The 14,301-nt window shown below is 37.7% G+C and overlaps 1 protein-coding gene across 6 annotated transcripts in view; it reads right to left on the bottom strand.

Moving 5' to 3' along the window:
• Positions 1–416: 416 nt before the first annotated feature.
• LOC134741526 (cholinephosphotransferase 1) overlaps positions 417–14,301 on the bottom strand; it is a 28,334-nt gene continuing 14,449 nt past the window's right edge. Inside the window, exons 4-8 of one of the 6 annotated variants that reach the window (XM_063674333.1) lie at positions 12,547–12,678; positions 7,933–8,091; positions 6,522–6,647; positions 6,212–6,395; positions 419–636 (exon numbers count right to left, since the gene is read on the bottom strand). In XM_063674333.1, the coding sequence (XP_063530403.1) occupies positions 566–636; positions 6,212–6,395; positions 6,522–6,647; positions 7,933–8,091; positions 12,547–12,678 (672 nt within the window). In that variant the 3' untranslated portion in view covers positions 419–565. Of the gene's footprint in view, positions 637–6,211; positions 6,396–6,521; positions 6,648–7,932; positions 8,092–10,175; positions 10,305–12,546; positions 12,679–14,301 lie in introns of all 6 variants that reach the window. The other 5 variants (XM_063674335.1, XM_063674334.1, XM_063674337.1 and 2 more) reach the window with 5 other exon arrangements.

The raw sequence follows: 14,301 nt of genomic DNA, 5'->3' as shown, positions 1-14,301 counted from the left end.
GCTTTCTACTACCACTAACGGCCACGGGGCAAAGCTTTGGACAGACAGACATGGCGAAACTATAAGGTTCCTATAGTTGACTACGGAACCCTAAAAAGTAGCCTCACGTAGGTTATACCTACAACACTTTTCTGATTTTGCACCCAATGATTTTTTCACTGTTCAATGCAATTGGTGTTCTATTGGCACTGACAGCCAACGATTCAATGTATTTCGACTTTCGAGTGAAAACGCTTGTTACCTACAAGTACAGCTACACAACAACGGAATCTGAAAATCGGGTAGACAATTAAAGTTCGGAAACTATGGGTCAAACAATTAAACACTAAATGAATAATTTAAGAGTATTTATTTCGCCATCTTAACTATTTATTACAACATTAACATCACGTAATTTTTCGTCAATGCATAGAGTAGAAAAACGTCCTTTTTTGGAATATAATAAGCATTTATTGTGTATCTATAATCTACCAATATCACGATCGAAAAAAATTGTGGAATACCCTATTGTTAAATTCGAAAAGAGACATCAATACAAATATTTTTTTGTTGCCTGAAGGGAGTTTTAGCTAATAGAGTCGTTGTTTAAAAGCGGCGCCGAATCCTCCGATTCCGAATTTTCACTGTCACTCGTCACTGGAAAAATAAAAATACTATAAAAGTAAATGTACCTACATAAAACTAATTATATCGATTAGTAAGCTCATGCAATAGAAAGTTAATAATCATGCAGAGACAAGCAATAAAACTATCTACAAAAGAAACCCAACAAATAAATATACTTCGATAGTCATATGAAGTACTCTGCGTGTGACAAATATAAAAAGCGTTGCCTCAATACTGATAAGGTTCTCACACACGTAGGACACTTACTAAATTACTTTTTTAAACTTCTATAGGTACTTCTAACATGATATTTCAAAGAACGTTACTGTAAGTCAGCTCAGTATACACATAGCATACAGTACCGGCCAATAATATATACCTCACTGCTTTAGGTAATCTAGTAGTAATCCTTTGTACGGGCGATGTAAAGAATTGGTCTCATGTAATGGTTTTTTCAGAGATTTTTTTTAAATGCATTGTCAACTTCATTTTTTTACTAGAGGTCTTTTTAGTAGGTAATATGCTTAGTCTCCTATTCACAGTATTTCATTGCTGTATTCATCATATATTTGTATAAAATGACTAGTAAAATATGCAATTTACAAACTAACCTATATTTTCACTCTGTAAAAGCTCATACAAAAACACTCAAAGGTGATATATTATTGGCCGGTATGTTACAGTACCTTCTCTATGAAATCCATACAAAAATAAACCCTTTTACACTACTTAAAGGGTTTATTTTTGTATGGATTTCATAGAGAAATAAGCCCTTTTGAAAAGACACTCCGCAAATTCTGTCCCATGCCAAACAGCATCTGATCAGCCGAAAAAGTTCTTCTTAGTTTTACATAAGCCTTTTCCCAGCTATGGGATATCTCAGGCAATTATAAAACTAAATCCAGTAACGTTCTCAGATTACCTAATCTGCTATCTAGCTGTCTTAGCAAAGTGATTGAACCGTTACAAAACTGAAAACACGAAGTGCAAAGCGATAACTCCACTGACCTTGCCGCCGTGTAGTGAACAACCATGCAACTGGGATGTGCCGTATTTCACTACTATTTTAGGGGTTTTCTATATAAAGTGTACAAAATATATTATATTATGTGTCGGCCTAGCATAAAACACGCTAAAACTACTTTTGCTGCTGCTGTGCTACTTTCTCGCACTAGTGTGTAAAAGAGGACTTTTCGTGCATATGTCGAAAGTTTAAAGGGCCATATGTACTGTAAAACGTTGTACGATACACGTGCGAATAGGTAATTCTCAACTCGTGTCGATTTAAAACACTCCCTGCGGTCGTGTTTTAATTTATCGCCACTCGTTTCAAATTTCCGTGTAACCATTAATTCTTGTGTAACCATTAGCATAGTCATTGCTTGTAGTCTAATTTGTCATTACCTATACTTTAATCTTGAAATATTGTTCTGCTTGATGTATTTGTGAAAGTTGTGAACATCGAGTAAACATAATCACATACAATTGAGTAAAATATTGCAGTGTTGTTGAATAGATGACTACAATGAAACAACACTTCCAAATGTACATTTGCTTATATTTCACATAAAAAACACGTCGTACGATACAGCCGGCTCGTGACATTACACAATATATAACATATGTATATATACAGTTCTCCTACCCTACCGGAACAGACTTGAGCGACCCTGCCAAGGGATCCGATTTTGTCTGTACATACAGAAAACATGTCAGTTATAAAGTAAAAATAGGTATCTTTGAAAACAATAACCAATAGAACCCTAACAATGTGATTTTACTAAAAATTCTCACAACTAAAATCAATAGCCCATGTAGTGCTATTGCAACAACTGATAACACAACTTTTATACATTACCAAGTAAAACAGACTTGGAAAACGCTTGGTGAACAACCGACTAACCACGAAATAAATATTGTAAGACTAGACAGAGAATGAACTGAAGACCGAATTACAAGCTGCAAGCATACATTAATGCTGGCCTCGATAATATAGCGCTATACATATTATATAGAAGTTATAATAAACACTTATAAAAGCAGAAGCTGTTTAAAGATATTACACACTGAAGTTGAGCAAAATATCCGAAAAAGTTACGAAATAGTGTGGCAACCCTAACGCTTAATGCCAGGGCCGGAAAGGAATTGTAGCTTCACTTATATGCGTGTTTATTACGAGGGATGCAGCCAACACCACAGTGTCTTCAAGTATTCATTAGAAGATAGAATAGCAGAAAGATGTCCGCGTCCTCATTTTATTCATTAAGAGTCCCCGGTAAGCTCGGCCGAATTGTACCTTCCCATACAAACGTAGTTCCGCTCTCATTTTAAAACTGCGTGTTGGATTGTAATGAAACTTTGCACAAACAATGACATGAGGTATATCTAGGTCTAAAATTAGTTTATATAGCTCCAGTAGGCCGAGCACATGATTGACGCGACAGTATCTCGCCGCGAGATAGACTACCCGTCTTTTGCTTACTGTATGAATTAAAGGGGGACGGGTAGTCTATGTCGCGGCGAGATACTCTCGCGCCAATCATGTGCTAGCCCAGCAGTTTATAAAACAAACGAAATAAAGCAAAAACAAGTTTTGTATGTAAAACTTAAATTCGCTGTATTTTTTTAACTATGGTATCTGAAGCTACATAAACTAAATACAGACATAGATATACCTTATCCTCCTACCTTATCCAGTGTAAATAATTAATTTTTTGAAATAAAGATATTTGAATCAACCTTATCCTATTGTAAGTACAAAGTTTCAAAGCAATTTAGGTGGACGTTTAAAAATGAGAGCGGAACTACGTTTGTATGGAGAAACGAGCTTGCCGGAGACCCTTAACACGTTCAATGCGGCTATTAGCTTAGCTGTGGAATTAACCATATTTATACGTACCCCGCAGTGAACGTTTCTAGAATTAGAAAACAATGAAAGCGCGAACGCGAACATTTAAGTTAGTTTAGCAACTTATATGCTAGAATTAGATAATTTACAGGCATTTTCCTAGGTCACTCTAGTGAAATTGTAATTACATTCAAATTACGAAATTACACTACAACAGGGCTCAACCTATTTAGATAGCTTTTATAAGAATAGGATGTTGCTAGATTTAGCGTATAACTAGCCAAGTGACTACATAGAATTAGCTTGAATATAGACAGATCTGATTTTTAATTTTGTTATTCAAGGTCTATAACATCATGTTAAGTTTCAGCTAGATCACACGCACTTACTGCTCGTAGCTGCCTATGAATATTTCGCAACGATTACTACCCTCTACCCGCTGGATATCTAAAACAACCGTGTATTCGTTCAGTGTCAAGCCTACAATAGAGTCAATGATTCTCAGCATACGACTATATTTTCTTATCTCTTCGCGGGAAAATGACTTAAATTATTTTACTTCAAGATAGATTTTCCTTGACTATGAAGACTAACTAAGGCTAATATCGTCTAAAAAAAAGAACTTACTTATAACGCTCTCCACTTTTAATAAAATAGGTATTTACAGCTAATTATACAAAAACAACAATGTAAACATCAACCTACGCTGGTTCGGCTCGTAGCAAAAATATTTGGACATTTTAATTTATCGGCTATCTAATATACTTATGATATATACAGGGTTCGGTCTTCCGATCTAATGTGTTAATATCCGTGGCCATAGCACTCAGAGAGCATTTGTGCGAGGTAGTTCGCTGAGTTGCCAGCTGCTATTATTTTTCAGCATTAAGACGAAAGTGGAGGACCCGCGCGAAATCGCCTTTTCATACAAACGTAGACCTAATTTTCCTCTCTGGATATTAAGATTATTGAAATTATTTTGACACAATTTGTTGTATATCAACCACAGATATGCCCCTACGTTAGATTTCTTTTGGATTTTTAATTACTATAAGTTAGAAGCATATAAAATTTTCTATGAAATCTGATTTTCGCACCTAATTTTTACATCAAAAAATCGAAAAACGTCAAACGTAGGGGCATAGCTATGGTTAATACCTATACATCAAATTATGTAAAAATGTTTTCCATAATGTCAATATCCAGAGAGGAAAATGGAGAATACATTTGTATGGAGAAGCGGCCGTCCCCTTTTATAATTTCACTAAGTCTCATTTCAAATAAAAAAATTATTTAAAAACTTGTGTTCAAAAGAAACAAAATATTGAAGTGTTTACATTATTCGGAATCAATTATAGTGAAATCTATAGATTTGGCAGTATCTCCAAACGAACGATAGATTTAAACTACTTCTTTTTTCTTTTCATAAGTCGTCACTAACATACATCGGGTCTAATGATACGAAGATACACGTAAGGTTATATTTTATAGCTAGTTATTGCTATAGAGTTGTGCATAGTTTGAAACGTTCTACGTCCCCCGTCATACTTCAGTTTAGAATCGGGAACGAGCAGCTTTTTTGGTATTCTATAGGTAATAAATTAAGCATTATAACTAAACACCAATATGGTCGGGTGATATGACCACCCAGAGACCATAGACCAGAAACTAGACAAAAGAATCATGTAAAATGTTGCTAATGTACAGACGCAACGACAGCTAACGTAGACGGCGCTGCACTACATTTTTTGCGTATTATATTTTTGTCTCTGATAACGCGATATAATTTGGCGGTTTTTCTACCTGCATATTTTCTTCTGGGACTAAAGATTAATAGTTTAAATCGACTGAAGATTTTTCCATAATGATTGTGGTCTTGGCGTAAAACGGGCCACTGGTGACTGATGTTTTTATAATATTTTTTCATGATATTTATACATTCTTACACATTTTTGCCCGTGTTATTGAAATAAGTTCAAGTTTAATACTCGCATCGCTTCCGACGTGTTTCGACTCGTTTTGATGACAGATTATGACGGTCGTCTAAGCTAACTCTGCACCGACTTCTTCTTCGACTCCAGTTTAAAATGTCATATAGATCGAAGTGGCAAATCTTTAGGTTCGGCCGATTACAAAATTAATGTCATTAAGTATAGAAAAGTACCGCACCGCAACTTGTTATTGTACAGTAACTGCCCGAAGCTGATACTCGTATCAACGTTGAGCGCTTACAATCGACGGGCGAGACGGCAACGTCCATCGCTGCGGCGTGCGGTGTTGTTCAAGGCAGGATTTAACAATTTCAACCTATTTTAACTAAACCGATTTATTCGACAGGCAGAGCGGAGGGCGGGTGAGTGAGTACATGTGGGCTTTGCAACCAGCCTCGGATGTTGTTTTTTTTACCAGGTTTAATGGTCCTAAACCTAACAGGTTCTAATGAAAAACTTAAACCCAAGACAAGATTAACCAGTATTCAAGCTCCATTGCCATTACAAAAATACAAAAAAAAAACAGGGTGGTTATTTTTCCGTTAAAATATGAATTGTCTCCTACAGAGGGTTAAATAAAATAGTTTTAATTAAAACGATTTTAGAACGAAACTGAAAGATTTCACATGAAGCAGCGATAACGATATTAAAATTTGGCATCCGAGGCTTGTTATTTACCTCCGCACACCGCAACGAGCGGCGTCAAAATCAATTGAAGACAAGACGAGCCTTTAGAGTGCGTTCTACGAGTGGTGTGTTCTCTTACGCGCGGACCCGCGGCGGGCCGTACCGTTGGCGGGTGCGGGTGCGGCGGGGGCGAGGGGGGCGGCGGGGCCGGGGCCGGGGCCGCGGGGCGGGGAGGGGATGCGGAACAGCGCGATCCGCAGGTGCGCGCAGATCTCCGTGCACACCTGCCCGCAGTAGCGGACGAGGTCCACGCACACCCATATCTGAAAACGAACGGTTCATTTTAACTTTAATAGTTATTTTATACTTTTGAGCTGCGTACATTTGTAAGAAATAATCAACAGCTATTTAGGCAAGCAAAAGACAACTGTAGTTTGTCGTTAGCTTACCGTGCAAAGCCATAGCACGTAATACTCGGGTATGGCGTTGTTGAAGTACTGGTTAAGGAACAGCATGGCCGGGCCCAGCAGCGACCAGTCGTATAAGTCCATCTCGCTTTTCGTCATGTGCGCCACCTGCGGAAGAAGGAAACGGACGATAAACATGCATTTCTGAAATACCAAATTCGTGTAAAAAATACCGATTTAACTTCAGACTGACAAAATCGAACTCGATTAGAAACGCAATAACGAGTACAAAAGGGCGGTGTATTGTGCCAAATATAGGTGCTTGACAATTCCAGTACTAACACCTTTTTCTCATATCATGGTTACAACAGAAATTGTTTCAACTGACTGCCCTAAGGACCTTACACAAACATTGACTGATAATAAGTGCAGACATTAAGAGTCGGTTGCACTAAACAGTCTGTCACCATAAAACAGTTCGCTAAATTTTATTGTATGGGAATTTTTATAGTTCTCTGCCGAGTCATGTTGATCAATCTGTCAAGTTTGTTTGGTGCAACTGGCCCTTAGTGCGTATGAATTCACTGCAACTATTCCCGTAATACCCTGCTAAGGTCTAGGCCATAGTACTACTGTGGCCCTAGTCTCGGGCAGCGCAGGTGTACAAGGATGTAACACTTATGCCCTTTTACACCTAAGCTGCGCGAGGCTTGTTCCCTTTTTCACTAGAGCCACAGTATTATATGTACTTCAATGTAATTTATAGTATTATTCAAACACGATGGGTAAACATTTGGAACGGTTTTTTACGATTCTCGATTAAATCGGCAAAGGGCATATAATCGATTTTTTGGTGATGATTTATATTTTTAATTATACATATATATACAATTGGACGCAACTGAAACGATCTGACACGATGGCGGAATCGATCCGGTCGATAAGTAGAGTCTAACCCCCTTATTCATAAACGTCTACTAAAGTTGACAAGCCGCTAATAATCGTTTGTCCCTTTCCATCATACCAATACGTCGGAAAGGGACAAACGACTATTAGCGGCTTGTCAACTTTAGTAGCCGTTTATGAATAAGAGGGTAACTCTATCTATCTGTAATTTAAAAAAAAAAATGTCACCATACCCATCGTGTTTGAAAAATAACCTTTTTCAATTGTGATCGAATTTAATTTCTTTTATTTCGTTCGATTTCAAAACAGGAGAAAATCAATTAAAACCTGACCAGGAATATATGATCACGCGCCATGTTGCGGAATTTCACTGAAACTAATTTTTTCATATTATATTGAACTGTCTCCCTATACATGCACAACAACAGCGCCCTCTTGACAATGATCATGATGATCTTCTAATTCAATTTCAACTGCCAATGCATCTTGTATGACAGGTGACAGACAGGCCTTAGGAGGCCGCTGGTAAAAGTAAAAAGTGACTCACCACCAATCTATTAGTGACCTTGGCGGCGACCATCCCAAAGGCAAGTATGTAGAGCGCGGGATGGTTCTCGTACACGTGCGACTCCGACTTCTGGAAGATGATGAAGGCCGGCACCACCACCAGCGAGAACGGGATCACGGGCGACAGGATGCTCGTGCCCTGGGGGGTGGCAGAGGTGTATCGTGGCCTTTGGAGAGGGAGGGGTACGACATAGTACTGAGCTGATCATCTTTCACAAATCTCAACCACCAAACTTAGTATTGGAGCGCGATCGCTTACAAATATCTGTGGTATAAGGCTTTCAAAATATATTTCATCTTCATTTTAACCAACTACACAAATTTATATACAGGATGGTTAAAAAATAAGTGCACTCCCGTTGCCAAAATGTATGAAACAGCCAAATCTTTTTTCGCGATTTCGGGGTTGGTCCCATAGTAAAAGTTGGTCAGTATAGTCCCAAAACCTCCCTGGCAACGGAAATGCACTTATTTTTTTGCCAGACTGTACATTGCGTGTAACTTTCAGTTACAATTCATCCTATTTTACTTAGAATTTAAAATGCAATAAATAATTAATTATATAAATGTTCGCACCTGGAAAAGATTTATCAGCTCCAATATTACGTCAACTATCAAGACTAAGACATTTAACATTTAAACCGCCGTAGTCTGATATATAAGACATACAATATCCAGCTCATTTCACCGCGGTTTGATAAATAAGACAAAGTTTCGTATGACTTCGTTTCGTACCGGCGGCGGCACGAGCACGCTCGATGAAAAATTCTTAGCGGTTAAAAGGTTAAAAAGAAAATAAGACTGATAGTAACTTTAAAATCATGGGATAAACTAAATCCCTTATATCTAATAAAACCATGCATTACTAAACAAAATCATGCGATTAGAAGCAATGGCGACGGCGAGATGAGTAAGCGAGACAAAGTTATTGACAACTTAATACACAACGTACTATGTTCTAAAAACCATGGTTATATGTTTGCTATGAGAACTTTTGTCAATGATTACTTACAGTTACTTACAGATATTTTTGGGCTCTACCAAACAGCTCTAAGTAGGTATGAGTAAGTATAAATATAATCATAAAATCGCGAAAAAAATCAGCTTTCAATAATTTTCTCAATTTTTTGTTGGTTTTGTAGAATAAGTTAGCATGTCATTCAAAATAAAAGGCACGTTTACCTCAAAAAATTGTAATAAATAAGCTAATAAAATTATTCAACTATGGTAACGGGCTTTCCAACTCGTATCATGCAATGTTAGGGCGAATTGGCAAAACCGTCATCAAAATAATATAACCATGGATCCTAACCAAATTGTAGGAGTAGCAAAAACAATAAAAAACTCGTGCCGTTTTCCTTATTATTTACACATATTGATATTAGCTTTTTAATTTAAGCATTCGTAATAGGATATTATAGTCTTAGATTGCAATAAAATGCATTAAATGAAATTTTCACGGCACGATTTTTATCTTGATTTTAGCAGACCTCTCCAACCTCGGCCGCCAACCGAAGCCCCAACCCGACCTGACACACACACACATGAACACAGCACAAACTACAACTAGCCTCGATCTTCGCGCGGTAATAGAGTCGAGCCAATAATTCGGACTGCTAATATTCAGACATATAGTTTGTCAAAGGACTGTCTCATTTCAAACATAGACAGAGAGAATCATACTATTTTTGTCTACTAGTACTAGCACCCAAAAGAAAAGGATGAGTATATTTTCATTGTTCTTATTTACTGACAATTTGGTTTGACCAACTATAGTTGCATCCATTATAATTGCAGATGACATCAAGAATTCAGGACATCACTTTAGCTGGGTGTCAATCGTATTTGTATACCTATTTGTATGGCGCTGTAACCGCTTAGATTCACATAACGCTAACTATTAAAAATATTTTTAAAATAGTTTAGATAGAGTGGAAAATGCGAAAAGCTGTACTCAGGAAAAGCTATACTTTTACAAAAGCAAATAATCTACGTCACTAATTCCATATTTATCCTGAATTCAATATTTCGAATGACTTGACATCATTCCGATTTTCGTCGCACTTTAGATATCTGACAGGCAATATTGTACATTGTAGATATGTCACATTGTAGTCAGTGTCACTGAGAGACCAAGTCCGATTTATTCCTCGAATCTGGGCGTTAGTAATTAAACTGTGCGCTGTTATGATCGTGTTAACAAGGCGTAGTGATCAGTCTTACTGCAACGGTGGAGCCGTTTTTCCCCACTCCGCCCCTCATAATGACATTAATGTATCCCAGTATGAGGTAGAGAGACATTAGGACGACCGCGATATTGGAGGCCAGACGCACGTCGAGACCCAGCGGTAACTGCGCCATGCGGCCAGGACAGAAACAAAATATAGAACATGCGTTAATTATTGGGCCTTTCCTGACTTGTCGGTGTACAATCGGGGGGTTTTCATTTCAGAAAAAAAATCCATTAACTTTTTTCGAAAAATTATCAACTTTTGGGTGTTTTCGACTAAGAATAACGAGGACATTGATTTAAAAAAAAACGGTGTCCGTTGTTTTTCATACAATTTTAGGTGTCACTTTCAATACAAAATGTATGTAAAAACGCGTCACAAAACTGACCTTTTTTTCGAACACTTTTTTGTCCCATTTTAAATCATTAGTTCTCCTGATTTTAAGTAGAAATAACCTATAGGGTCATAGTTTTTCAAAACAAGTTAATGATACCTTATTTTTTTCTTAAAATGTCCGTCGACACAGTACGTACTATTTCGTTTGGAACGAATGCGTTGGAGTACTGCATTAGCGCCAATCAGGTAGCAGTACTGATAGCGAATACCGATTCCTTACTGCCAAGTCAGGGAGGTCCCTAGACTGTCGTCGGTACAATGTGCTGTCTTCACTCATTGTTCGCTTAAGCTCCTTATGATATGGAGGTAAAGGATAGAAACAATAATAAGAGCCCGTGCACAATGGTGCTTCTCTCCAGTCCCCATGCTTAAAGCACTGGTGATCGTTTTTGCTTGGAACCATCAAAGCGCCGTCATTGAGAAATGTTACTCACAGCATCTTAAGTCTTAAGACTGCTACTCTACATACAAATGTGTGTTGTATCAAAACTTCTGTCAGGCGTTATACCCTACCATATCATCTAGTGAAAAGAAACTGAACATTTTCGATTAAGTGCCAAATTGATAAAAGAGATCGTGTGCTATAATAATATAAGGAGATGAGACCTCTTACAGTGGCGACATCTGGTACTTCGGATCAACGCAACTTTATGTACAGATTAGCAGTCTTCATTTCTTATTCGTCGCTGTAACTTGGTACACCCCCCCTGGTACACTATTTAGGTGTTTAAATAACTTGCACAACATACGACCGTGTGTCCTGTCCTGCCAAATTTATTGCGCTACATTTTCGCTCTCCATGACTTTTCCCCAGTATATTCTATGTTTTTGTTTTGTATGTATCAGTAATACTATTCGCTTAGCACCTTTGCATACAAACTACTATGCAGGGGGGGTACCTTTTCTCTGCAGCTGGCTGTACAAGGATTGCAACGAAACCACGCGGGGTACTAGTCTACATAGATATATACCTATAGGTACATCTCATACTGCATACACGATGTTAGCTACCCAAGTGCTCAGCGGTGTCAGCATGGTTGCATTTTTATCACCTGTCACTGCCTGTCACTTTCGCACTTACTTGTTAGAACGTGACAGGCATGGTGACAGGCGATAAAAATGCGACCGTGCTGAGCCCGCTAATTACATTATCGCTTACTTCTCTTGCGATCACGGCAAGGTTAAAGCAAACATTTCACCTCGATGGAAGTTATTTTTTAATTAAGTCACAAGAGTATTTTACTGCCACCGGGATCGGGAAGTAAACGGTTATTTAGCGGGGTTGAACCTCATTGCCATATTAGCTAGCTAGTAAACATATACAATTCCCATCGTATTCGTTTGAAGCATTTGTGGATAAAGAAAACAATACAAAATAATAAAATATTTTATAGAAAACAAAGCGGAGTTTAGCGAGAGGTTGAAAAAATACCCCGTAATCATTAATTTAATTTTTGTTACTGAATAAGTAATTGTCGTACTTAATGTAGTCATACAGTTTTAATTCCACGCCACAAAAACGACGTGACTACGCTTATTATTAAATATCTCGCAGTCATCATTATATTATATTGACGCTAATATCCATGTACTTAAAGTAGTGTAGATCAAAAATAGGTGACCATGATTAAATCTTTATTTTATTTTCTTAATTTTAATTTTAAAAAAGTTTTATGTAATATGCCGAGTTAAAAAAGTTGATAGCATAATTATATCTTTATTTTACCGTGAATCTAACGGTAGTTAAGCAAATTCGACGGTTAAACCTCTTTAGTCACTCGCACGACATGTTTCGTTGTCTCCATTGGGGGTGCTGAGCGTCGGTTCACGTTGCCCGCGCATCGGGTACAGTTAAATTAGTTCAGTGGTAGTTTCATCTATAAAATTTCCAATAATATCTAATTTGCATTGTTTTCTTTACATCCGGTATACACCGCAACCCCAACCCTTCCATCCCTGTCCCTTACAGCGACGGTGGATCCGTTTTTCCCCGCGCCCCTCACGCGGAAGGTGGCACCGAAGCCCAGCACAAGATTGAGCTGCGCCAAGAAACACGCGGTGGTGACTATCAGCGCGTACGGCACCGATGTATACGGGACCTGCGTCGAGTAATCACATGATAATACGTCATCTTATTGACTAAACTGCCATTGGGAGGTAGACTCTCACAGAGGGAATAAGATTCATATGATCACTTTTGTAAAGAATGACGGCCAGCGCAGACGGACTGATGTGCACCTACGGGATCTACGGGGACCAATCACAAGATTAGGTCAGTATGTCTACTGCCATATTTGGTGGGCACTGACCTCTGAGCGATCGAAAACCTATCACAAGATTACATCATGCTTGTCTGTTGCCAGCATTGGTTGCCTTCTGCTGGCTTCTCAGGACGACCAATCACGAGATATGTATTTTTTTGTCTATTGGTATAATCAGGCACTGCCTTCTGAAAAGAGGGTATGAGATTCAAATGAATCATTTTTGTTTTAAAGGATTGAGGTAAAAATCAAGTATATAAGTCGCCATTTTCATGAAGTTTTGCAGTTAATTCGTGTGTTCTCAATGAGTGAAGACCCACAACACAAGAAAGGTGAGGTCAAAATCGGCGACGCGTAATTATTATATAAATAACTAACACATGACATTTGAATACCAAAACCTACATAATTATAACGAGTACGAGTACTCAGGCATGCCACTACTTTTGACACGTGACATAAACTGATGATGATGACGATACTTACAAATTACAATTTCAAAATTGTAATTCGGTCATGTATCCCCGAAACAGAATCCGAAGCACATACGTTTCGTTTTGATTTTAAAAGACAGATGTTGTCATGTCACGTTTCAAAACATACTTCTCTATTCAAAAGAAAATGGCTATGAAAAAAGCACTACTTTTCGTTTGAATAAAATGTACAGGCTAGCCTGCTAGTGAAAATTCAAATTGTTACTTATCATAAAACAAACAGGATTAATTTCAACAGTCGACCATTTGAATTTTCCCTTTAAGTATCATATACTTGCTCATGTTAAAAATCAAAATAACAGGAGCGCTAATAAACCAACTGTTGGACAAAATGAACGGGACATGCTATTAAAAAAACCCACATGATACGAAGCGATGAACTATTATCTTAATCAATTAATCGACAAATAAAATAAGCGATTCCTAAGATGCCGTTCACACACGAATAATATTAAAGTAAGAAATAATTATAATTAACTATGCCTTTATTCACCATTCATACCTAAGTGCTTGTTGCTAGGCCTACATGAATAAAGTACATTTGAACTTTGAACTCGGCATAAAACTAGATTATCAATTTATCACTAAACGTTGCCGTTACATTATTTCGTGTGTAAGCGTCAATATTTTTACATACTAACGTACCTAACTATTCTGCTTAGCTACCAATTCAGTATTAATACGCTATGTTAAATACATAAGTATTTAAGAAAATAGATTAAACCCAACGCATTCTCGACCTTAACTGATTGGTTGTGAGGGAGATACATGACTTTACAGCGACCACATATTAGAATAGGTAGTCCGTCTATAAACCAAGCGAATTTGTTTATTCAGTGTTCGTGAGTGCTGCTGTCCGTCCGTTAGTTCATCCGTGAGTGAGTCCACTCGTCCGATATCTGTGTTACGTGAGTGAGTCCGTCTATCTGTAAGCAAGTTCTTTATCCATAATTGTCATTTACCCGTC

The sequence above is a fragment of the Cydia strobilella genome, chromosome 5, assembly GCF_947568885.1.
Source record: "Cydia strobilella chromosome 5, ilCydStro3.1, whole genome shotgun sequence".
NCBI lineage: Eukaryota > Metazoa > Arthropoda > Insecta > Lepidoptera > Tortricidae > Cydia > Cydia strobilella.
This window is presented reverse-complemented; position numbering and strand designations above follow the sequence as displayed.